Genomic DNA, 27,303 nt, shown 5'->3' with positions numbered 1-27,303 from the left:
TCCTTGTAGTAATTTCTGATGATTCTTTTTATTTCTGTGGTGTCTGTTGTTACGTTTCCTTTTTCATCTCTGATTTTATTGATTTGGGTCTTTTCTCTTCTTTTTTTAGTTAGTTGGGCCAATGGGGTGGCAATGCTGTTTATTTTTTAAAAAAATCAGCTCCTCGTTTGGCTGATTTTTTGTAATTTTTTTTATTCAATCCTGTTGATTTCTTCTCTGATTGTAATTATTTCTCTTCTCCTACTAGATTTGGGTCTGGCTTGCTGCAGATTTTCTAGATCCTTGAGATGCATTGAAAGCTCATTTATTTGGTGCCTTTCCAATTTCTTGATGTAGCCACCTATTGATATAAACTTTCCTCTTAACACTGCTTTTGCTGTGTCCCATAAGTTTTGGTATGTTGTGCTGTTATCCTCATTTACTTCCAGAAAAGTTTTTGATTTCTCTTTTGATTTCTTCTATGACCTAGTGTTCATTCAGAAGCAAGTTGTTCAGTCTCCACGTGTTTGCATATGCTCTAGGGATTCCTGAGTTGCTAATTTCCAACTTCATTCCTCTATGGTCTGAGAAGCTGCATCATATGATTCTAATTCTTTTGAATTTGCTGAGACTTGCTTTATGGCCTAGTATGTGGTCAATCCTAGAGAAGGTTCCATGTACTGCTGAGAAGAATGTAAAATCTTTAGCTGTAGGATTGAAAGTTCTGTAGATATCTGTTAGATCCATTTGGGCTATAGTGTCATTTACATCTACTGTCTCCTTGTTGATCTTCTGTCCTGTTGATCTATTTCTGAGAGTGGAGTATTGAAGTCCCCCAGTACTATTGTACTGGAGTCTAAGTCTCTCTTTAAGTCCCTTAACAAATCTTTTAAATAAACCGGTGCCCTGTAATTAGGTGCATATACATTGATAATCGTTATATCTTCCTGTTGAATTGATCCCTTAATTATTATATAGTGCCCCTCTTTGTCTCTCGTAACAGTTTTTGTGGTAAAGTTTATGTTGTCTGATAGTAAGATGGCTACGCCCACTCTTTTTTCATTTCTGTTGGCATGGTATATCTTTTTCCAGACTTTCACTTTCAGTCTGTATGCATCTTTGTTGGAAAGATGTGTTTCTTGTCAGCAGCAGGTAGATAGGTTTTGTTCCTTAACCCAAGCAGCCAATCGGTGTCTTTTAACTGGACAGTTCAATCCATTCACGTTCAAGTGACTATTGATAATAGTAATTTGCCCTGCCATTTGCCAAAGATATTTTCTAATATGTGCTTTGAATTCCCTGTGATCTTTTGCTGTGAGGTTTCCTTCCTTTACCTTCTTTCATATTGATGACCGTGTTTCTGTGTTTCTGTGTGTAACACATCTTTAAGCATCTTTTGCAGGGCTGGATGAGTGGCGAAAAATTCTTTCAATTTCTGTTTGCTATGAAAGGTCTTTATTTCACCTTCATTCACAAATGAGAGCTTTTTAGGATATAATATTCTGGGCTGGCAGTTTTTCTCTCTTAGTACCTGGGCTATGTCACGCCATTCCCTTCTAGCCTGTAGGGTTTCTGATGAGAAGTCTGCTGTGAGTCTAATTGGAGATCCTCTGAGAGTAATCTGACGTTTCTCTCTTGCACATTTTAGAATCTTTTCTTTATGTTTCACTGTGGTGAGTTTGATTAAAACATGTCGTGGTGAGGATCTCTTTTGGTCATGTTTACTGGGGGTTCTATGAGCTTCCTGTCCTAGGATGTCTCTGTCCTTCTCCAAACCCGGTAAGTTCTCTGCAAGTATCTCACTAAAAAGGCCTTCTAATCCTTTCTCTCCATGCCTTCAGGAACTCCTAGAACCCGAATGTTGTTTTTTTTTTAATAGTATTCTGTAGATTCCCAACAATATTTTTTAGATTTCTAATTTCCTCTTCTTTTCTTTGGTTTGAATGTATACTTTCCTGTGCTGTGTCTTCTAAGTCCGATATTCTCTCTTCTGCTTCATTGACTCTGTTTTTAAGGCTCTCTAATGTGTTTGTCATTTGGTCTATTGAGTTCTTCATTTCATTTTGACTTCTCTTCACTATCACACTTTCCTGTTCTACTAGTTTCTGCATTTCATTTTGATTCCTCCTTAAGATTTCATTTTCACTAGAGAGATTTTCTATCCTGTCCAGTAAGATTTCTGTAGTTGAAGGATTTGTTTTTGAGAACTTCTAGATGTTCTTATCATTAATTTTTTGAAATCTGTATCTTGCATTTCTTCTATCTCATCATCTTCATAATCTTGGTTTGGGGTGTCTTGTCATTTGGGGGTGTCATAATGTCTTCTTGTTCTTGTTTCCTCGGTTTCTGTGTTTGTTGCTTGGCATTGTGGAGATATTCTTTGGATTCTTCTTCCCTCGCTGTGGTGTTTTTTGTTGTTATACTATGACTGAATTAAGTGGACTGTCTGCTTTTGATGGATCCTTAGAGGCATGTGATGGGTGTGGCCAGAGAGCTCTGTTTGGTTCCTCAGAGTTAAGGGTGTGCCAAAGGTGACACTCCCAGGTTAGGCATGGTAAATCTCTCTTTCTTTTTTTGATTTAAAAGGGACGTAATTCTGCACAGCTGAATGGAATTGAAGGTAGTTAGGAGGCGAATGATATACCCACAGGATCCAGAGATCAGAAGCTCTTTCCCAAGGACCACACAGGGAATCTGTGCTGCCCTCAGCATGGGCTCAAATTCTCCTGCAGTCTCCCACTGGGTTGCCAAGGTTACCAAATTGTAGTATCTCTGGAGAGTACTCACGTGAATTCCGTGTGTTCTCTCACCCACCATCTCTTTTTTCACAGTCTCAGTTCATTAGCACCACACATTCACTAGGTCCTAATCTCCTGTTATTTCACACACACACACACACACACACACACACCCCAGAGTCAGGTTTTTCTGCTTGGTTGAGGTGGGTGCAGCCCTGAGGTCACCCCACTTATGACGTATGTCCAAAATGGCGCCTGCTCTTTGTCTTGCTCACCTTTGAGAGGTGAGCAGAGAGAGAAACTTGTGTCTGTATCGGTCACTTTTTTTTTCCTCTCTCTTCTAGTTAGCCTGGTGAACTTTTTCCCACGGGGTTTCAAGCCTCATTCCCTCTAGTCTCCTCTTTCCGCTTGCCCACTAGTGTCTTAGGCTATTGAGGTTCGGCTCATCTCACGTTCCAGCACTGGTGCATTGATTCTGCCGCTGGTGTCCCAAACCGTGGGCTCCCACGCTCTCCACACAGGCCCACTGTGAATCACTGGTTCCAGAAGAGTTTTCTCTGCTGTTTCTTCCCCTACTCTTCCTTGAACCTGCAGTATCTCCACTTTTATTAAACTGTCTCTTCCCGGACTATCAGTGTGCTCCCTTCCTATTCCGCCATCTTGCCTGATATTTTTCAAAAGAGGAAATCCAAACGGCCAACAGACACATGAAAAAAATATTCAGGATCACTAGCCATCAGGGAAACGCAAATCAAAACCACAATGAGGTTTCATCTCACCCCGGCTAGAATGGCTTACAAACAGAAATAAATTAAAAACAGATGCTGCCGAGGATGTGGGGAAAAGGGGACACTAACCCACTGTTGGTGGGAATGCAAACTGGTAAAGCCACTATGGAAGTCAGCTTGGAGATTCCTCAGAAACCTCAAAATAACCCTACCATACAACCAAGGTATCCCACTCCTTGGAATTTACCCAATGGGAATTAAATTGGCAAATAAAAGAGCTATCTGCACCTCAATGTTTATTGCAGCTCAATTCACAATAGCTAAGACATGGAATAAACCTAAAAACCCATCAATAGAAGGCTGGATAAAGAAATTATGGGATATGTATTCTATAAAATACTATACAGCAATGAAAAAAATGAAACTGCGATGTTTGCAACAAAATGGAGGAATCTGGAAAACGTCATGCTGAGTGAAATAAGCAGTCCAAAGGGTCAAATATCATCTGTTCTCCCTGAGCGGTGACAACTAATTGAACACCTAAAAGGAAACCTGTTGAAGTGAAATGGACACTATATGAGAAGCAATGACTTGATCAGCCCTTGTCCTGACTGTCAAGGAACAGCTTACTATTTGATTCCTTTTAGTATTTTTTTGTTTTACATAATACCATTGGTTGAACTCTGTAATTAACAATTATTCTTAGGTCTTTAAATTAAGAGTGGGAATAAGAGAGGGAGGAAATGTACAGCTTGGCACACACTCAATCAGACTTACTCCTAATGGTAGAACTACAAACATGCCATGGGACTCCAAATCAACCCATCAAGGTGGCATGTACCAATGCCATCTTTCTTGTTAAAGTACTCAGTTTAAGTTCATAATTGATCAAAAAGATAGGATTAAGTGTCGAAGGATTACATAAATAAGACCAGTGTATGCAAATAATGAAGGATAGAATTAAAAGGGAGAGAGTGATACAACATGGGAAGCACAATACACAGCAGACTCATAGAATGGCAGATGCCCTAAACAGCACTCTGGTCTCAGAATCAGCCCTTAAGACATTCGGATCCAGCTCAAAAGCCCATAAGAGTTTCACAGGCAAGGAAAACCAAGACACTGTGGCAAAAAATGACCTAAGATGTTGCTGTGGATTTGTTCTGAGAGGAGGAGACTGGTGGGGGCAAGAAGTTTGGAGTCACCACACAGACCCCGGGAATCAGCTGAAAGCAGGCCAGAGACTTGCTTATTTCAGTTGGTACAGCAGCTTAAATAGCTGAGGGAGCCAATCAGGTCAAGGGATGGTCTATGCCTTAACCAATCACAGCACGTTGTCAGGCAGTTTCCAAAGCCATCCAATCACAACCTGTTGCCAGGCAGGTTCCGTTGCCATGTGGTTTTTGAAGCCATCCAATCACAGCCTGTTGCCAGGCAGTTACGGTTGCCAGTAGCCATCTTGGCATGGCCTTCTCATTCCACCACACTAAATGAAAGATCTCTGTGAGTGAGATCCCAGCAGAAAGAATGGGCCATCAAAGAAGGAGGTACATTTCTATGAAGACAGGAGAGAACTTCAACTTTGACTATGACCTTGTCTAAATAAGATCGGGGGCCAGCGCCATGGCTCACTTGGTTAATCCTCTGCCTGCAGCACCAGCATCCCATATGGGCACCGGGTTCTAGTCCCAGTTGCTCCTCTTCCAGTCCATCTCTCTGCTGTGGCCTGCAAAGGCAGTGGAGGATGGCCCAAGTACTTGGTCCCTGCACCCACATGGGAGACCAGGAAGAAGCACCTGGCTCCTGGCTTTGGATCTGTGCAGCGCCAGCCATTGCAGCCATTTGGGTGGTGAACCAATGAAAGGAAGACCTTTCCCTCTGTCTCTCTCTCTCTGTCTATAACTTTACCTGTCAAATAAAATAAATAAATAGGATCGGAGTTGGTGAACTCAAGAGGCTTCTATAGCCTTGGTAGCTCATACAAGAATTCAGGTGATTACTGATATCATAAATAAGAGTGTCAATTGTTAAATCCACAATGGGAGTCACTGTACACCTGCTCCCCATGTAGGACCTCTCTCCTTAATATGTTGTACTATGCAAATTAACGGTAAAACTACTACCCAAACAGTACTCTATACTTTGTGTGTCTGTATGGGTGCAGTCTGTTGAAATCTTTACTCAGTATATACTAAGTTGATCTTCTGTATATAAAGATAATTGAAAATGAATCTTGATGTGAATGGGATAGAAGAGGGAGTGGGAGATGTGATGGTTTGCAGGTGGGAGGGAGGTTATGGGGGGAATAGCTGCTATAATTCAAAAGTTGTACTTTGAGGCCGGCGCCGCGGCTCACTAGGCTAATCCTCCGCCTAGCGGCGCCGGCGCACCAGGTTCTAGTCCCGGTCGGGGTGCCAGATTCTGTCCTGATTGCCCCTCTTCCAGGCCAGCTCTCTGCTGTGGCCGGGGAGTGCAGTGGAGGATGGCCCAAGTGCTTGGGCCCTGCACCCCACGGGAGACCAGGAAAAGCACCTGGCTCCTGGCTCCTGCCACCGGATCAGCGCGGTGCGTAGGCCGCAGCGCGCCTCCGCGGCGGCCATTGGAGGGTGAACCAACGGCAAAAAGGAAGACCTTTCTCTCTGTCTCTCTCTCTCACTGTCCACTCTGCCTGTCAAAAAAAAAAAAGTTGTACTTTGAAAATTATTTATTAAATAAAAGTTGAAAAAAGAAAGAGAAAAAATAAATAAAATACACAGACTGGTTGAATGGATTTTTAAAAACCCTTCTATTTGCAGCCTACAAGAAACATATCTCATTAACAAAATACAGGCAGACTGGAAGTGAAAGGATGGAAAATGATATTCCATGCTAATGGAAAGCAAAAAAGAGCAGAGCAGTAGTCATACTGATATCAGATAAAATATACTTTAACACAAAAACTCTTAAAAGAGACAGAATAGGGCACTATAATGATTAAAGGATCAATTCAAAGGTAAGAGGTGACTATAATAAATGTATATGTACACAACACATAGCTGTTAAATATTTAAATCAAATGATAATGGATTTAAAGGGAGAAATAGAATTCATTACAATAGAAATGGGAATTCCATCACCCCACTTTCATCAATGGACAGGTCAACCAAAAAGTAAAGCAATGAAACAACAGAGTTAATTGACAATATAGACCAAATGGACCTAACAGATATCTACAGAACTTTTCATCCTACAATTGCAGAATACACTTTCTTCTCACCAGTGCATGCAATTTTCTCTAGGATGCACAACATGAAGGCCATAAAGCAAGTCTCAGCAAGTTCAAAAATATCAAAATCATACAATGAATCTTCTCTGACCACAAGGAATCAAGCTGGAAATCAACAACTCAAGAATCTCTAGAACATATGGAAACATATGGAAACTGAACAACATGCTCCTGAATAAACAGCGGATCATAGGAGAAATCAAAAGAGAAATCAAAAAATGTCTGGAATTTAATGAAGACAATAACTATTTAAAAGCTTATGGAATACAGCAAAAGTATTACTGAGAGGGAAAATTTACAGCACTTGGTGTCTAAATCAAGAAATTGGAAAGGCAACAAAAAATTGAGCTATCAATGCATCTCCAGGACCAAGTAAAACAACAACAAACCAAATCCAAAGCCAGTAGGAGAAAAGAAAGAATTGAAATTAGAAGAAATAAACAAAATTGAAACAAAAAAATACGCAAGAGCAAAGCAAAGAACTGGTTTTTTGAACAAATAAACAAAATTGACACACCATTATCCCAACAAACCAAAAAAAGGGGAGAAGAGCAAAATCAACAAAATTAGAAATGAAGAGAAATTAACAACAGACACCACAGAAACTTAAAAAATGAGAAATTATTATAGAGAGCTGTATGCCAACAAAATGGGAAACCTAAAAGAAATGGATAGATCCTTGGACACATACAACCTACCTAAATTGAGCCATGAAGACATAGAAAACCTAAACAACCAATAACCAGAGATAAATGGAAACAGTAATAAAGCACCTCCCAACAAAGAGAAGCTCAGAACCAGATGGCTTCACTGCTGAATTCTACAAGACATTTAAAGAAGAAAGAACTCCAATTCTTCTCAAGCGATTCAAAACAATTGAAAGGGAGGAAATTCTCACAAACTCTTTCTATTAAGCCAGCAGCACCTTAATTCCTAAACATGAAAAAGATATGATAAAACAGAGAAAGAGAACTACAGACCAATTTCCCTGATGAATATAAATTCAAAAATCCTCAACAAAATACTACCCAAACGAAACCAACAACACATCAGAAAGAACATTTGCCTGGACCATGTAGATTTTTTCCCTGGTATGCAGGGATGGTTCAATACAGGGAAATCAATCAATGTGACACATCACATTAATAAATTGAAAACAAAAACCATATGACTACCTCAACAGATGCAAAGAAAGCATTTGATAAAATACAACACCCTTTCATGATGAAAACTCTAAGCAAATTGGGAATAGAAGTAACATTCCTAAACACAATCAAGTCAATTTATGACAAACCCAAGGCCTGCATACTATTGAACAGGGAAAAGTTGGAAGCATTCCCAATGATAGGCAGAACCAGATAAGGATTCCCACTGTCACTGCTGCTTTTCAATATAGTCCTGGAAGTTTTATACAGAGCCATTAGACAAGAAAAATAAATCAAAAGGATACAAATTGGGAAGGAGGAAGTCAAACTATCCCTATCTGCAGATGACATGATCCTAAACATAGGGGATCCAAAAGATTCATGAAGATATTATTTTTGAGTTTGGAAAAGTAGTAGGATATATACCAACACACAAAGATCAACAGATTCGTATACACAGACAATGCTATGGCTGAAAAAAAAATTCTAAGACCAATCCCATTCACAATAGCTACAAAAAAATACCTTGGAGTAAATTTAACCAAGTATGTTAAAGATCTCTATGATGAGAATTACAAAACTTTAAAAAAGAAATAGAAGACAAAAAGGATGGAAATATCTTCCGTGTTCACAGACTGGAATAATTGATATCATCAAAATGTCCATGCAACCAAAAACAATATACAGATTCAACATAATACCAATAAAATACAAAGACATTCTACTCGGATATAGAAAAAATGATGTTGAAATTCTTATAGAAGTGAGAAGACCTATAATAACTAAAGCAATCATATACAACAAAAAGCTGGAGCCATCACAATACCAGATTTCAAGACATACTACAGAGTAGTTAGAATAAAAACAGCCTGGTACTAGTACAAAACAGATGATAGACCAATGGAACAGAATGGCAATGCCAGAAATCAAGCTACACATTTAAAATCAACCTTTGATGAAGGAGATAAAACCAATCCCTGGAGCAAGGGCAGTTTCTTCAACAAATAATGCTGAGAAAACTGTATTTCCACATGCAGAAGAATGAAGCAGGATGCCTACCTTACACAAACCCATTCAAAATGGATTAAAGACCTAAATCTATCACCTGATACCATCAAATTATTAGAGATCATTGGGGAAAACAATTGGCACAAAAAAGAATTCACAGAAAAGACCCCAGAGGCATAGGCAATCAAAGCCAAACTTTACAAATGGAATTACATCAGATTGAGAAGCTTCTAACTGCAAAAGAAACAATCACCCAAGTGAAGAGGCAACCGACAAAATGGGAGAAATTATTTGCAAACTATAAACTGACAAAGGGTTAGTAAATAGAATATATAGAAAAGATTAAGAAATTGACAACAAAACAAACAACCCAGTAAAGAAATGGGCAAAGGACTTAAAGAGATATTTTTTAACTTTTATTTAATAAATATAAATTTCCAAAGTACAACTTTTGAATTATAGCAGCTTTTCCCCCAATAACCACCCCCCCCACCTGCAAACCATCACATCTCCTATACCCTGTCCAATCCCATTCTTCATTAAGATTCGTTTTTTTTTAACTTTTATTTAATGAATATAAATTTCCAAAGTACGATTTATGGGTTACAATGGCTTCACCCCATACCGTCCCTCCCACCCACAGCCCTCCCCTTTCCCACTCCCTCTCCCCTTCCATTCACATCAAGATTCATTTTCGATTATCTTAATATACAGAAGATCAGCTTAGTATACATTAAGTAAGGATTTCAACAGTTTGCTCCCACACAGAAACATAAAGTGAGGAATAATAGATGATTTTTTTTTAAATGATGATGAAATCAGATCAGACCTATTGTCATGTTTAATCCCAGTGAAAGTCAAGTTGGGAGTTGATAATTTCTTTTTTTTTTTTTTTTTACAGAGGATCAGTTTAGTATGCATTAAGATTTCAACAGTTTGCACCCCCATAGAAACGCAAAGTGAAATATATTGTTTGAGTACTCATTATAGCATTAAATCTCAATGCACAGCACATTAAGGACAGAGATCCTACATGAGGAGTAAGTGCACAGTGACTCCTGTTGTTGACTTTACCAATTGACACTACTGTCTATGGCATCAGTAATCTCCCTATGCTCCATTCATGAGTTCCCAAGGCTATGGAAGCCCTCTGAGTTCTCCGATTCTTATCTTGTTTAGACAAGATCATAGTCAAAGTGGAGGTTCTCTCCTCCCTTCAGAGAAAGGTACCTCCTTCTTTGAAGACCTGTTCTTTCCACTGAGATCTCACTCACAGAGATCTTTTGCCAGAGTGTCTTGGCTTTCCATGCCTGAAATACTCTCATGGGCTTTTCAGCCAGATCCGAATGCCTTTAGGGCTGATTCTGAGGCCAGAGTGCTATTTAGGACATCTGCCATTCTATGAGTCTGCTGGGTAAGATTCGTTTTTAATTAACTTTAAATACAGAATATAAACTCAATATATACTAAGTAAAAATTTCAACAGTTTGCACACACACAGATACACAAAGTATAAAGTACTGTTAGAATAGTAAGTTTTACCATTAATTCACATAGTACAACACATTAAAGACAGAGATCCTACATGGGGAGTAAGTGCACAGTGACTCCCGTTGTGGATTTAACAATTTACACTCTTATTTATGACATCAGTAATCTCCCGAGACTCTTGTCATGAGCTGCCAAGGCTATGGAGGCTTCTTGAGTTCACAAACTCTGATTTTATTTAGACAAGGCCATTGTAAAAGTGGAAGTTCTCTCCTCCCTTCAGAGAAAGGTACCTACTTCTTCAATGGCCCATTCTTTCCACTGAGATCTAATTCACAGAGATCTTTCATGTAGGTCGTATTTTGCCACAGTGTCTTGGCTTTCCTTGCCTGCGAAACTCTCATGGGCTTTTTAGCCGGATCTGAATGCCTTAAAGGCTGATTCTGAGGCCAGAGTGCTGTGTATGGCATCAGCCATTCTATGGGTCTGCTGTGCATCCTGCTTCCTATGTTGCATCATTCTCTCCTTTTTAATTCTATCAATTATTATTAGCAGACACTGGTCTTGTTTGTGTGATTCCTTTGACACTTAATCATATCTTTTTGATCAATTATGAACCTAAACTGATCACTTTTATTAGTAAGATGGCATTGATACTTGCCACTGTAATGGATTGATTTGGAATCCCATGGCACATTTCTCACTCTACCATAAGGACTAAGTCTGATTGAGCATGTGCTGAACTGTACATCTCCTCCCTCTCTTATTCCCACTCTTATTTTTAACAGTGATGATTTTCAGTTAAATTTAAAGACCTAAGAATAATTGTGTGTTAATTAAAGATTTCAAACAATGGTATTAAGAAAAACTAGAAAATACTAAAAGGAATAAAATAAATCTCCGCGAGTGAGATCCCAGTGAAAAGAACGGGTCATCAAAGAAGGAGGTACCTTTCTCTGAAGGGAGGAGAGAACTTCCACTTTGACCATGGCCTTGTCTAAAAATGATCAGAGTCAGTGAACCCAGGGGGCTTCCATAGCCTTGGCAGCTCATGACAAGAGCCTAGGGTGATTACTGATGCCATAAACAAGAGTGTCAAATTGTTAAGTCAACAACAGGAGTCACTGTGCACTTACTCCTCATGTAGGATCTCTGTCCTTAGTGTGCTGTACATTGAGATTTAATACTATAACTAGTACTCAAACAGTATTTTTCACTTTGTGTTTCTATGTGGGTGCAAACTGATGAAATCTTTACTTAATATATGATAAACTGATCTTCTGTATATAAAGAGAATCGAAAATGAATCTTGATGTGAATGGAAGGGGGGAGGGAGAGGGAAAGGGGAGGGTTGAGGGTGGGAGGGACGTTATGGGGGGGAAGCCATGGAAATTTATATTCATTAAATAAAAGTTAAAAAAAAGAAAAATGTCTATTTAGGTCCTTGGACCATCTCTTAAGTGGTTGTTTGTTTTGTTGTTTTGGAGTTTCTTGATCTCTTTGTAGATTCTGGTTATTAATCCTATATCAGTTGCATTGTTTGCAAATATTTTTTCCCATTCTGTTGGTTGCCTCTTCACTTTCCTGACTGTTTCTTTTGCAGTACAGAACTCCTCAATTTGATGTAATCCCTTTATTAATTTTGGTATTGCCTACCTGTGCCTCTGTGGTCTTTTCCAAGAAGTCTTATCCTGTGCCTATATCTTGCAAGGTTTCTCCAATGTTCTCTAATAATTTGATGGTGTCGCCTCATAGATTTATGTCTTTAATCCATGTTGAGTGGATTTTTGTGTAAGGTGTAAGGTAGGGGTCTTGCTTCATGCTTCTGCACGTGGAAATCCCATTTTCCCTGAGCACCATTTTTTGAATAGACTATCCTTGATCAAATCTAAGTTGGCTGTAGATGTTTGGGTTGATTTCTGGTGTTTCTATTTTGTTCCATTGGTCTATCTATCTGTTTCTGTACCAGTACCATGTTGTGTTAATTATAACTGCCCTGTAGTATGTCTTGAAATCTGATACTGTGATTCCTCCAGCTTTGTTTTTGTTGTACAAGATTGCTTTAGCTATTCGAATTCTCCCGTGCCGCCATATGAATTTCAGCATCATTTTTTCCAGATCTGAGAAGAAGTCTTTGGTGTCTTGATTGGTATCACATTGAAGGTATAAATTGCTTTTGGAAGGATGGACATTTTGATGATATTGATTCTTCCAATCCATGAGCATGGAAGATTTTTCCATTTTTTAGTATCCTCTTCTATTTCTTTTTTAAAGTTTCATAATTTTCATTGTAGAGATTTTGACATCCTTGGTTAAGTTTTTCCAATATGTTTGATTGTTTTTGTAGCTATTATGAATGGGATTGATCTTAGAAGTTCTTTCTCAGCTGTGGCATTGCCTGTGTATACAAAGGCTATTGATTTGTGTGCATTGATTTTATATCCTACTACTCATATTAAGTGTTAAAGTGAACCTATAGATAGAATTAAGTGTTAAAGTGATCATATAAATAGGATCAAGTGTCTGGTAATAATAACAGAGAATTAAAAAGGAGAGAATATTCCAACATGGGAAGCAGTCCACACAGCAGATTCATAGAATGATAATCACTTTATGTAACACTCTGAGCTCAGAACCACCCTTTAAAGCCTCATGGTCTGACTGAAAAGCCTGTAATAGCATTTAGGGATAGAAATACAAGACACTGTGGCAACGAAAAATGCCCTACATGAAGGATCTCTCTGTGTGAGCCCCCAGCGGAAAGAAGCAGCCACTAAAGAAGGATATACTTTTCTCTGAAGGGAGAAGAGCTCTCCCACTTGGTCTGGGGCTAAGAAGTGGGGAACACAGTGCTCACATGTGGTTGGAAAACCATGCCCTGGGCTGAGACCTTGAGGGAAAGCTCCAAGGGACCAGGTGTCTCAAGACTGATATGCCCAGTTCCATAACACCTGTGACCCTTAAGTGCTCCATCTCCATCCTGCCAGGAATGATTTGTTCAACCTCATTCCACTGCTTAATCTGATACATCCAGGGATCATTACTGAACAACAGGGACCTTGGCAGGGTGTGACCTGCATTATAGTTTCTATCCCTAATGTACCTCAAAGCCAGGCACTGCCACATTGAGTGCCAGGCAGCGCTAATGGCAAGGTCAACATTGTTGTCCAATCTTTCTCCAGGGCCAGCCTGGCACAGTGAGATTATGCACCTTCCTTGCTGGCAGTCCTGATCATTCCTGTCTCAGTGGCCCCAGATGAGGAATTTCCCTCTCTCTCTCAAGAGTTCTGGTAAAGGGAGTCAGACCAAGGCTTCTCTGAACACCTCTGGGGTAGAATCAGAGAATGCCCACTAACACTAACTCATGGAAAGAAACCAGGTGGGACAAAGGCCTTCCAAGGCCAGAGCTTTCTTAGACCCAGGGTCCAGTCCTGCCAGTGCCATTACTTGGTTATGAGAACCCATACTAACTACCAAACCCCTTGACTGTGTCAATGGTGATACCAAAAAATAGTGATCTAAAAGGAAAAAATGGGGCAGACATCTCAACGTAATCAGAGAAGCAGAAAGAGCCAATGAAATTCAAATATTGTGTTCATGAAGGTGTGCAGATAATCCATTCACTGTCATCAACTTCCCCATTCTCAGCTCATTCATTTCATGGAAATGTCCCCAAGTGCAGAAGACTACAAGGCATTCTGGGTGGTCTTGTTAGATCTCTCAGGAGGTTTTCAGCCCTGTTTTTTCTTGCTTATGACAAAATAACATATGTTTAACTCACAACACCTCACATGATCTCACAGTCTCTGTATTCCAGAATCTAGACTCAGCTGGAGGACTCTCTGGTTCAGCAACTCACAAGGCTGCTGATCATGGGTCAGCCAGGAATGGGGTCTCATCAGAGGTTCCTAAATAGGCAATGATCTGCTTTCATGCTTACAGGGAGTTATCAGGATTCAGTTCCTTGTGGACTGTAATACAGGGGGCCCTCAGTTTCTCTCACTCTTGGTGAGGCCACACTCAATGCATTGTTGTGTGGGCCTCTCCACAGGGCAGCTTGCTTCACCAGAGCCAGTAGGAAGAGGGTTTATACAGGGACTTGGACTGCAGAATACAAGATCCAGTCCTACACACTGAAGCACCAAGAGTGACATCTCATCCGTTTTGTTGCATTCTATTGGTTAAAAGTAAATTGAAGGCCCTACCCAAATCAATGGGAGTGGATTGCAAGATGCAGGAATACACACAGACAAGGATAACTGAGGCTATATTAGTCAGCACTTTAATGATAAAACAAAATATTTGAGCCAAGCTACTTATGTCGGGAAGAGCTATTCAGCTCAGGTGTCATACACTCAAATACAAATGGCATGGCACAGATTTTCATTCTGGTGGAAACAGTAGCATGTGCAGAAGATGCATGCTATTCTAGATACCAGAATGGCTGAGCCCAAGCTCAGGATTATAGCAGAATGGACTTGAGAACTAACTCCAATGGTCATGAACTCAATCATATAAGGACCTCTCACTAGGCCTCACTACTCCCAACAGTACCACCCTGGGGACCAAGCCCTTAATACATGGTCCTTTGAGGAAAGTTCAGTATCCAAACTAATATCCTACCAAGGTGGAACAATGCTAGGGACAGTCTGCGCCACTCCCTGAAATCTGTCACTAAGCAAGTCAGCATCCCTTTGGGTGTCAAAACCTCTTGTATGGGAAGAATTAATTGCCTTTCCCAATCTAAGGGCTTACATCAGTGTATTTACAATTCGACATATGGACTTGCTTTAGATAATGTTAATTGTGTTGGGGACATCAAATCAGATAGTCAAGAGCCAGTGGGACCTGGCCCTATTTCCTCCATCAGTCCTCATCAAGAGGTTGACCCTACATCAGTGTCACAGAGCAGGTTCTTTATTCCAGTTTGATCTGTACATCTATGGCCTTGACATCCACAATGCACACAGGTGTGGGTATCCATATTCTCTTCATTGATGACTCAGGGTCAGGGGAAAATTGCTAAGGTCATCAGAATCCAAATTGTTTCTCAAGGGTGTGCTCTTCCAAGGATATTGGGCAAGTTTCTAACGTGCAGTGTTTGGGCCACAGGAACATGGGTGATATGTGGTGCCAACAGCCCCTTTTTCCTTCATTGGAGTCACTACAGGGAGCAATTCCATGAGATTTTGCTTTTTTCCTTATAAAATAGTGTTTCCTCCTGTATCCAGTGAACCAGCTCCCCAGGAGTTGGATGCAATCCAAAATTCCAACTGGATGTAGACCTCCAGTCACTGACTGAAACAGAACTTCTGCCTACATTAGAATTGAGCACTCTGACATCCAGGGATCACAAGTTCCTCACCCCCACCACTCTGACTCCTTCCTTCTCCTCCATGCCTCTTGAGTCAGGGCCATCCTCTACTGTTTGTGGACAACACTCACACAGAATCTCATGAGGTCTCAGAATCGATTTCTCCTATAGTTTCTACCCAACACAGTCCACAACTGACACCAAATGTGTTAGAATGCTCTCCACACCCCAACAACCAATTCTGCAGCAGCTGAAACCAGCTGGGTGACCTCCCATTAAACTGGATTCAGTCCTGCCCCGATCTGGGAGAGGAGAGTAAGGATCCCATAAGTAGGGCTCAGTTCCCAGCTCTGCTTCAGAGGTTGGCCCAGGAATTACAGGATACAAATTTGGGTTTGCACAGCATCACCCTCAGGTTCATTTAATTTGCTAAGTGGCTAATTGGATTCAAGGAAACACATTTTGCTGCACAATTTAAAAGATACAAATAGGCAGCCAGATGAGGAGATATAGAGGATGAGAGCGGGAAAGGCCCAAGTCTGTGGGTTGTATCTTTGGATTGGGGAGACCTCTCCCAGCAGGGGGATTCCTTCCTGCTTACAGGTACATGGCTCCACATAAACCACTATACAGAACCTGAAACACTGTATTTGGGGAGGTACTGGGGCATGATTCAGATAGACTGGTGTGGGGCCCTGCATGGATTCTTCAGACTCCTTCCTCACCACAGGAACCCTCTTGCACTAATTAGGTCTTAGCACCTACTATGGGACAATCACACAGCACAGAATTTCATTATGGCAAGCTAATGGCTGGAGATTACAGTTCCTATGTTGCATCCTGGAGAAAGAATTATAGTTTCTGTGCCTCATTGAAAGAAGCGATGAGCCATGTACCAGGGGCAGAAACCAAATCTATCAACATATTCATATATTCTATAATGTCAAACACACATGAATCTGTGTGCACAGGAAAGTGAGTTCATCATTGCTTCAATGTTGTGCTCAGGGCACAGATGAACAACTCTTTCAAAATAGCAAGCTTGGAATTCATAACATGGGCCGTTCTCATTTATTAAGTCATACTATCACTTTGTGGCTGGCAACTCTTGCCAGCTGCACACTATCAACCATGAGACGCAGTGTTAGTGGAAAGCTACTCAACAGGTAGTTTCTTAGAAGCTGACCCCAGGTCAGGAAATCTAATCAGAAAATGTTGTGTGTGGTAGTGTGATAACAGGTGGCATTTACACACTGATAAGGGCTATTAGTCAGGACATGTACCCTATATAAGAAGTGGATCTAGTGTGCTGTTATACACCTTCCACTGCTCCTGCCTTCCCCACTGACTTGGGAGTCAGGAAGAACCATGAAGTGGCTGCTGCTGCTTAGCCTGCTGGCACTCTCTGAGCATCGTCCACAAGTGAGTCTGGAGTTGGGCAATGGGAAGAGTGGCTCCAAGGGACAACTTCCCAGCTCTCAATGATCTCCCATTCCCCTTATCTTTCTTCTCCTATTTTTTTTGACAGGCAGAGTTAGACAGTGAGAGTGAGAGTGAGAGAGAGAGAGAGAGAGAAAGGTCTTCCTTCCATTGGTTAACCCCCCAAATGGCTGCTATGGCCGGTGCGCTGCGCCGATCCGAAGCCAGGAGCCAGGTGCTTCCTCCTGGTCTCCCATGCGGGTGCAGGGGCCCAAGCACTTGGGCCATCCTCCACAGCCTTCCCGGGCCACAGCAGAGAGCTGGACTGGAAGAGGAGCAACTGGGTCTAGAACCCGGTGCCCATATGGGATGCCAGCGCCGCAGGCAGAGGATTAGCCAAGTGAGTCATGGCGCCGGCCTTCTCTCCTATTTCCATCCATCCCTTCCTTCCAGTCTTCCATCATCAGGGGTCTTCCTTCCCTATCTATCTTTTCGAGCTCCTGGGGAGGCCATGCTGTGGCATGGTTTTAAAGCCCAGGTCCTGAGTCCAGCTGGGTTTTGGTTTCAGTCCATCACTGACCAGCAGTCACCCTCCCTGCCACCCTGTGCACTGTTGGGCAACAGATATGAGCTTCTGCCACCTCCTTCCATCACTTCTCTTGAACCAGTTTCCTTGTCCTTCTCTGGCTCCTGTAGCATCCCCTGAGCAGGATCCTTGCCCAGTTGCCCCTCCTCCCCTAACCATGCCTGCACCAATGCTCTGCCCCAGGGTCCCCCTGGTCAGAAAGAAGTCCTTGAGGAAGAACCTGATTGAGAAGGGCTTGCTGCAGGACTACCTGAAGACTCACACCCCCAACCTGGCCACCAAGTACTTCCCCAAAGAGACCTTCGCCTCGGTGTCCACTGAGAGCCTGTAGAACTACCTGGATGTGAGTGCATGGGCAGGGGGAGGGACAGCCACAAGGACTGAGCCAGCAACAGAGAGAATTTCTGGGGGAAATGGATGACAGCCAGAGACTGCTCACGGACCTTAGCAGCCCACAGCAATAGGGAAACACAATCACAACTTCTGCTCTCAGTTGTTCATCATTCGTTCATTTCTTCTTTCAAAGTTTGTTTTTCCTAAGTGCCCTGTTATGTGTCAGGCCTTGTGTTCGGCCCAGGCGGCAGCACTGAGCAAAGTCATAGTTACCTAAGGGGAGAATGATGATCTCACTGAGCCTCACCACCCAGTGAGAAGCAAGACTAGGATTGGGGCCACCAAGTGAAGGTGTCACTAAATGAGCAAGCAACTCCTGGAGGATAAGGAGAACTCCTGGGGGCAGTGAAAGAAGAACGGGAGTTTCCAAGTGGTGGGACAGAATTCCAGAGAGCAGGAGGACTTGTGCCAGATATTGAAAAAGTACCTACTAAGTGGCAGAGACTAGCACATGTTGAGGGCACAACAGTGAGTAAGCCAAGGTCCTGGGGCTTAATATTCCAGAGAGGAAGACAAACAAAACAACATATGAGATGAATTCAAGTCATAAGAGGAGCCACAAAGCATAACTGATTAATTACATGATTGGACAAAGGGCAAGAAGAAACAGAGGGGAAAGGACAAACTTGGATAAACTGATCAGGGAACTTGTCTTAGCAGATGTGACACTGGATGAGAGCTCTGAATGAAGAAGGAGACAGCCAAGGAAAGATTCAGGAAAAACAAAACATTTTGAAGCAAAAGGAATAGCCAGTGCAATTGCCCCAGAGTGGGACGGATCTTGTTATTATCTAAGAATATCACAGACACTAGGGGAACTAGAACAGAGATGGCAAGCAGGAAACTGCTGACACCAAAAATAAATACGCTGCTGTTCATCCCATGGGTTAGCAATGAGAGATTTCCATTAGATCCGATGTTTACGTGACTTATGTGACTTCCCCTTAGCAAGCTGATGAGCAAGCACTTGAGTCTTGAATCGCTGGGTGACCCAGGTCATATCCCATCCTCTGAGAAGGTGTGGTCTCCAGAAAGGCCAGACTGACACAGGCAGGGCACTGGCTGAGACGGACAGAAGATCTGCATTGGTTGATGTGCTAAGTAACAGCTCACAGGCAACGAGGGAGAAATCAGAGAAGACTTACAGCACACAGGGCGACTAGGCCTGGGCTTTGTATGAGGGTATAATGAACGGGCAGGTGAGAAGAAAGAAGAGGCAGAGGGAGACTGAGAGCTACTCTGAGGGAGGCCCAGATGGGGAATTGCAGGTCCTTCAGCTGTGTTGTCTTGGCCCCTGCAGACCGAGTACTTTGGCACCATCAGCATCGGAACCGCCCCTCAGGACTTCACTGTCATCTTTGACACCGGCTCCTCCAACCTGTGGGTGCCCTCCACCTACTGCTCCAGTGCTGCCTGCAGTGAGTGCTGCCATGCCCAGTCCTGTTTGCCCCTTGCTGCCCAGCAACAGCTGATGCTGGGAATCCTGACCACTCAGTGACTTCTTACAACCCCCCAATTAAAGCATGTAGGAGTCACTCAGGAATTCAAGAAACAGGCCTTGCTCAGGCAGCTACTAGAAATCAAGTACAAGGAAAGGGTGCTCTGGGGGAAAAAGGAACACCTGGGAGTGGTCAGATAGACTCACAGAGGAGAAATCCTGTAAGGGTCCAAAGTGAAGCAGGGATGAAGGGCTCTAGGCTGATAAGACAAACTGAGTCCCTTGTGACACAGTGGATTTAAGCTGGGCAGGAACACCATGGAGATGAGTGAGGAACTCATTAAATGCACACAAATACACACATACACACACACAAACACACACACATCATTGCCGTGCTAATGAAAGAGACTTTGTCATTAGAGCCAGCACAAGGTTTCAAGCTCCATCCTCTCCAGGCATCTTGACCTGATTTTAATTAAGACAAGGTACCTGTGACATTGCCCATGGCCTAACACTTGGCTGTGCTCCGCACCATAGGCAGCAGGCCACTGTGCTCAGTGTCTGCGGCACCTGGGGAGGACACAGGGTCGGCTGGACTGTTAACCAGTGACAAGGCACCAACCGCTCAAAAGGAAGGATGTGGAAACTGGGTCTCTAGATCTCCAAAGGTCATCTCAAAAGTTGCCATGGAGCCAATGCCATCATTTTCCTCCATAGCTCCACCCAAGGCCCCATCCCAGGAAGATATTTTAAACCCATGACCATTGCCTGCCATTGGGGGTTAATGATGTCACTCCTTGCCTTTGCAGCCATCCATAACCGATTCAACCCTGATGACTCCTCCACCTTCCAGGCCACCAGTGAGACGTTCGCACTGGCAGCACGACGGGCATCCTGGGATATGACACTGTGAACGTGAGCACCTAACAGCTATGCCCCCTCACAACTGCCTAGCCTTACACAGAATGCCCAACAGCAAGCTCATTCTAACCGTATGGGTATCAGAGATCACACAAGTGACCAAACTGGGCACTGCAGGGAGCGATGTGGCAGAGTCCTTCTGGGGGCTGAGCCGTATGGGAATAGGGGAATGGCCTTGGGGGCCATCAGCCGACCTCAGTGCTGAATGTCATGGAAGAAGCAATGAGGAGAGACCCAAGAGCTCAGTTCTCTTTTGGCATCTCTCCCCTCCTACCTCCTCCTCCTCCTCATAATCACATGAACTCCAGGGCATGGTGGGGAGGAGTGCTCTAATTTACTGCAGTCTGCTTTGCATCTACCCATCTGAAATGCAAATGCAGAGTGACCATCCATAATGTAGCAGAATCTCACGGTGAGACACACTGTGGCCATCAGGACAACAGATGCCAAGGTTCTGTCCAATCATGACCCATAGGCATTCTAGGGGATAATCCCTCTCCCTGCCTGAAGCTTGATGTTCTGGAAGTTGAGTCCTCCAAAAAAGGAGAAAGGATCACTCTGAGTTCAGGGCTGGATCCCAGCAGTGATCCATGTACAGGAGCTCATGGTGGACATCATCTCTGTCACACCCCACACCCTCAACACAGGTTGGAAGCATCGAGGACACCAACCAGATCTTTGGGCTGAGTGAGTCAGAGCCTGGCTCCTTCCTGTACTACACTCCCTTTGATGGCATCCTGGGTCTGGCCTACCCCAGCATTTCCTCCTCTGATGCCACGCCCGTCTTTGACAACATGTGGAACGAGGGCCTGGTGTCCCAGGACCTCTTCTCCGTCTACCTGAACTCCTAGGTTTCACAGTTCTGAGTCTCTCCTACACTGAACATATCACTTGGCCCAACATGGGATTCATTCAGGGCAGGGTGAATTATGCAGGATCTTAGAAGAATGAGATTTTTCAAAGTCAGCATCAAAGTCTGGAGAAGGGTGTCTTTGGGCAGTAATGCTGCCAACTCTCTCTCTGACAAGCTGTCGGCATTCACTATTATTTACCAGCTGAAGTCGTTGACCACTGACTTGCTCAACTGCAATGCCATAGCGATTTGGTCTCCAGAACTGATTCCCTCATCCCTGGATCTCAAAAGACAAAATTAAATGTGCACCCCCTTTTTTAAGGGGTCACGTTTCACAGGAAAAAGGACAAGACATTATTGACACTGAGAGGGCACTTAAAAAGTTCACAGAAGTTGAAATTAAAAGGTACATTCAGGCACTCAAGATATGTGGTTAAGTCACTGTGTGTGGTGCCGGCGTCCCATATCAAGGGTCTGTTTTGAATGCTGGTTCCTGTACTTCTGAATCAGCTTCCACATAATGCCCACCCGAGGAGGCAGCACAAGTAGACTGAGGTGCTTACATCACTGCCACCCATGTGGAAGACACAGATTGAGTTCTGTGATCCTGGTTCCACCCTTGACCTGCAATGGCTTTTATGGATAGTTGGAGAGTGAACCAGTGGATAAAAGATTCCTATCTGTCCCCGTCTGTCTCTCTAGCTGTCTCCCTTTCAAATTTAAAAACAAGAAAAAGTTTACTTTGGTGTAAAAACCTTGAAATTTTGCATGGTTCAACTATAGGCACGTATATATGCATGTATTTTAACTTTTACCACTTTCACTAGGGAATGAATCAGTAGAGCAACTCACACTCATGTGGGAAGCTGATCTCTAGTCCTCTTGATAGTAATGTTGTATCTTGCCATATTACATAATCCTTTTATCATTTGAATTTCTTTATAATTTATGTAACGTTTTCCAAATATATTACTGACTTTTATAACAGAGATAGACTTAATTAGTTTTTATCATTTTCATGTATCTAATTCATCTCTAGTATAAAGTGGAAAAGCAGCAAGGATAGTAGACATCCTTGCACTGTTCCAGGAAATGATGAAAATGCTTCTAAAGTTCTTCATTAAATAAGATACTGGGTTTTTGATGGCTGTATGTATACTTTAGGTTTTGAAGTATATGATTTACTGAATATTAAGGATTATTATATTAACAGTGATGTTGATTTATTGACTGGTTTTCATTTAATATTAAGATGATTAAAAAAAAGAAATTTTGTATGGGTGCTTTTAAACACCCATTTTCCTTGAACATTTGGCATGTTCACTGGATGAACATATTCAAGATATTATGCATCAATATAAATCCTAGGAATATATAAATTCATAGGAAAATAAAATCAAAATTCACCTGATGAAATAAACTCATATATCTTGAACAAAGAAATGTTAAAATAATTAAAGCAATGAATTTTATTCAACAAAATGTAGGGTCTAAGTATGCAATGAGTTAATTCTAAGAATGAAAAGGAATAAACCAGGATAGCTTTGGTTGGGCAATCTTATAGCCAAGAGTATCCAGGGCTGTCACCAACCTTCCTCTGTCCCTCTTACTCCTCCTGACATACTTGGTCATCAATAATGTTTTCCTTCACTTGTGAACAAAACTGGTACAAGTTGCATTGCACTCTCAGGTGTTTACAGCAAAGGTGGGCTGGTTGTGTTTCATACTTTGCCAGTTCTTTGGATACTAATTTCTTGTTACCATCTATAGATGCATCATAATCTAACCATAAAGAGTAGATAATTTAGAAGATGGACTCTGAGATAACACAGACACCAACGGGAGGGCTCCTTTATCCTTTATGCCTGTTGTCCATTCAAAATTAGGGAACCCATATACCATCTGCTTTCATAAGTACTCAAATACCTTAAGGGCCACTGCATCTCTGGAGATAGAGACGACGGTTATTCCAGTTGAGCACAATGAACATTTGGGGTCGGGTAGGTCAATGTTCTCAGGCTATTACATGCACTGTATGGTGTGTAGCTGATGCCTGACCCTGAACTCATGGACCTCAGTAAAAACCCTGCCCCTACTAAATCAGATCAACAGAAATGTCTCCAGACATGTGGAACACCAGCCCTGGCTGAGAACCAGCAAAGCACGCCATCAAACCATTAATATCCAGGACTGTCCCATGTGCACTTCCATGGCATCTCTAGTGAGTATCAATGTGCTAATCACACAGCTGCGAATCCAAACGTTCAAGGGTCCACTCTTGACTGCCCCTTGCCAGCTGTGTGATTTAAGCAATGTGACGTATTTCTCTGCTTCAGTGTCTCTGTGTAGTGGGAAAAAATAATACTACCCACTGTGTAGACAATGGAATAAGATGAAAAGAACCCAGTCTGTCACACATTTAGCACAGCTCCTGGAACTAATAATTATCCCATCAAGGGTAGCTCTTTGACTATACATAGCAGATAAGTAACACAAAGTAAATGAATTCCTGTCTCCTCACCTCATTTTCCACAGTGATGAGCAGAGTCGCAGCCTGGTGATGTTTGGTGGCATCGATTCTTCTTACTACACTGGAAGTCTGAACTGGGTGCCTGTTTCTTATGAAGGCTACTGGCAGATCACTGCGGACAGGTGAGAAGACCATGGATGCATGGTGTCCCAACCTGGGCCCGAATCCCAATTCTTTATCAACTTGAACTTCCCTCATCTGCCTGGAACAGCAAGCTACAGGGAAGCTGAAAACTGCCCAAAGCCAAAGACAGCCCAGAAAAGTGCTGCACTTCAAGGAGAGAGGACAGGGGGCTTTAGGAAGCCAAGCTCTTCTACAAGGGTGGGACCACCACTTCATGTGGTCCAGGTGGCAGGACCACAACCCAGCACACCCTAGGAATGGTTGCACACACTCCTGTCCATAATTCTCAGCATTTAGGGAACCTAGAAAACACCACACACCCTCCTTGAGGAACAATGTCAGTGTCAGTCTAGAATTAAGGTGAAATGACTGAGAAATTGTCTCGGGCCATGCTGCCCCAACCCCGTTGTAGCCTGAGTTTTCAGCTGTTCAGGTCTGAGGAGGAGCCATCTGGGGTCTCAGGTATTACCCATGCATCTCCCACTCAGCATCACCATGGATGGAGAGACCATCGCCTGTGCTTATGGCTGCCAGGCCATTGTGGACACAGGCACCTCTCTGCTGGCTGGCCCCACCAGTGCCATTTCCAACATCCAGAGCTACATTGGAGCCTCTAAGAACTATGAGGGGGAGGCAAATCCAGCCCCTAATGCTCTCTTCTAGCCACAGTTTGTGGGAGTGCCATGCGCAAGGAATGAACCCCTTCTAATCTCCCACATTCACACCTTCCAGATGATCGTCAGCTGCTCATCCATGTACTCCCTGCCCAACATTGTCTTCACCATCAATGGAGTCCAGTACCCTGTGCCCGCCAGTGCCTACATCCTGGAGGTAAGGGACCACTCGGCCAGTCACAGGATGGGCCCAAACACAAGGTGGCCACACACTACCCTCTGCACAAGGAAAAGAAGTTTTTACTCATCGAATCCAAGAGACAACTGACACCTGCTCTGCATGGCCTTCAGACAAAAAGAATATATTCACAAGGGATGGATGAATGAATATTTAGACGAAGCCCTGAAGGGAAGTGATGCAAAAATGATGGTGTGAAAAGGGGATGCTCTCCATATAGACACCTGCATATGAGCCCTGTGTCTCAATGTACTGCCCATCATTTCTGAGCAAGGTGCGACTTTTCAAACCCTCTGTTTCCTAATTCATCTGAAAACAGTCGTGTCAACTCACTCAATCTCCAGAGTGTAGTTACAGGGATGCTTGAGAGTGACCACATTCTGAACCAATGAGCCAAAGAATGCTCCTCACCTCCTACTAATCTTCCATGTGCAAACCAGTTTTTTCCAGTTAGCTGACCTTCCTCAGCGAGAAATACTCACATCTGGGGCTCTCCCCAGGCCAGTGTAACCTGCATCCAAGGCTGAGTCAAGTAACCCTGGGAAGGGAAAGAACCCACAGCTGTGCATTATATCCTTGGCCAGGGTGGGAATAATGAGAAGAGGCTGTGCCATCTAGATATCCAAACATTCTTCCCCCAAGATGAGCTCTCCCTATACATCAGTGCTGAGTTCAGGGTTCCTTGTCTGCCAACAACAGCAGAAAATGTTCAGCAATACATGCACACCAGGTATTGACTGATGCCAGTCCTGCAAAAGTCACATTCCAGCCCACAGAGACAAGCAGCCCTTCTTTGCATGGGCCTTGTTGCCAGATCAGGAAGCACCTGCCACCCTCACCCTGTTTCCTATCTCAAATGCTATTCTCTGTTATGCAGGAAGATTCTGTCTGCACAAGTGGCTTCGAGGGCATGGACGTTGACACCTCCACCAGTGAGCTCTGGATCCTGGGTGACGTCTTCATCCGCCAGTACTTCACCGTCTTTGACCGGGCCAACAATCAGCTTGGCCTGGCTGCCGCAGCTTAAACCTACAGCTTTCAAACCACTTCCAGAGAGATCTGGCCTCAGTCCTTTTCCCCCTTAAATGTATAGAATTCTGATTGAACTCCCTAAAATGAAGTCACATTCTAGTTGAAGTAGATGCCTGATCCTGTTCCCAATCATACCAAAAATGGTGAATAAAAACAGCTGATGAAAACAGGTGTGTGGCTCCTTCTCACTAGTATTTCTCCAAACATCTTTTGGATCAGCACACCAGGCAGACATGCAGAAATGAACTCTTCCATTTGGACATCTCCAAAAACAGAGACATTTCAATATGTCAAATAAAAAATGCACTGGAAAGCCTTAAAAAAGACATGGTGAGTCATAAGAAAGCATATAGAAGCTATAAGATGAATCATGGGAAACATTTCAATCAGACCAAAAAAAAAAATAAGGAGAAAGGGAGGAAGAATTTAGAAAAATTTAAAAAATGTTTGAGATTTACTGTATACTATCATTGACCCAATCCAAAGGACTTAGTAGTTCCTGGAGCTGTGGACAGAGAAAATGGATTAGAAGGCCTATTCAGAGAAATAATTACAGAAAAAATCCCTAATTTGAGAAAGAAATGAACATCCAGTATACAAGGCACAAAAAACTGCTAATAGACATGACCAGAAAAGATCTTCACCACAACACTTTCTAGTCAAATTTTATTTTTTTAAAAGATTTATTTATTTATTTGAAAGATGGAGTTACAAAGAGGCAGAGGCAAAGAAAGAGAGAGAAACTTCCATCCACTGAGTCACTCCCCAAATGGCCACAGTGGCTGGAGCTGGGCCAACCTGAAGCCAGGAGCCAGGAGCCTCTTCCAGGTCTCCCATGCAGTTGCAGGGGCCCAAGTACTTGGGCCATCTTCCACTGCTTTCCTAAGCCATAGCAGAGAACTGGATCAGAAGAGGAGCAGCTGGGCCTCGAACAGGTGCCCATATGGGATGCCAGCACTGCAGCTGGCAGCTTTACCCATTATGCCACTGTGCTTGCCCCTGTAGTCAAATTTTCAACAGTACAACAAAAAGAAAATATTCTAAAATGTACATGAGTGGAATGTCAGATTACTTTCAGAGGATCTACAATTAGACTCACAGATGCTTTCTGTTCAAAAACCCTACAGGCTGAGACAATGGAGAGACATAATCCAAGTCTTCAAAGAAAAAACTGTCAACCCAGAATATGGTACCCTGAAAAGCTCACATTTATGAATTAAGGTGAAATAAAGACTTTCATACCAAACAGAAAATGAAAGAATTTCTCACCACTCAACCAGCCATACAAAGATGCTTCTGGGTGTGCTGCTATACACAGAAACACATAAACATGTTCATCACTATGAAAGAAAATGAGGGCAGAAAATTTCCCAATGAAAGTACAAAGGAAACCCAAAGCAAATGATAGGAATATTTATAGGAAATGGCAGGGCCAACTCATTACTTATCAATAGTCACTTGAGTGTAAATGGCCTCAACTCTCCAATT

At 42.7% G+C, this 27,303-nt stretch overlaps 1 protein-coding gene across 1 annotated transcript; it reads left to right on the top strand.

The window, feature by feature from the left end:
• The first annotated feature begins 20,469 nt into the window (after positions 1-20,469).
• On the top strand, positions 20,470-25,810 carry LOC100355657 (pepsin-3-like). The gene is made up of 7 exons (XM_070051290.1): positions 20,470-20,496; positions 21,073-21,258; positions 21,617-21,684; positions 23,814-23,930; positions 24,420-24,564; positions 24,664-24,762; positions 25,661-25,810. Exons 1-7 carry the CDS (start codon positions 20,470-20,472, stop codon positions 25,808-25,810), a joined length of 792 nt encoding a protein of 263 aa, XP_069907391.1.
• Positions 25,811-27,303: the final 1,493 nt, after the last annotated feature.

This window comes from Oryctolagus cuniculus, chromosome 1 (genome assembly GCF_964237555.1).
Source record: "Oryctolagus cuniculus chromosome 1, mOryCun1.1, whole genome shotgun sequence".
NCBI lineage: Eukaryota > Metazoa > Chordata > Mammalia > Lagomorpha > Leporidae > Oryctolagus > Oryctolagus cuniculus.
Note: the sequence above shows the minus strand (reverse complement) of the source record. Positions and strands in the feature narration are given on the sequence as shown.

What these genes read in the sequence shown, in the direction of transcription:
- LOC100355657 (XM_070051290.1), top strand. Translation starts at nt 20,470, where the DNA reads ATGCCCAACAGCAAGCTCATTCTAACC. An exon ending in ACAGCAAGCTCATTCTAACC is followed by an intron (nt 20,497 to 21,072) that starts GTATGGGTATCA and finishes CCCTCAACACAG; the next exon opens with GTTGGAAGCATCGAGGACAC. An exon ending in ACAGAAGTTGAAATTAAAAG is followed by an intron (nt 21,685 to 23,813) that starts GTACATTCAGGC and finishes CATTTTCCACAG; the next exon opens with TGATGAGCAGAGTCGCAGCC.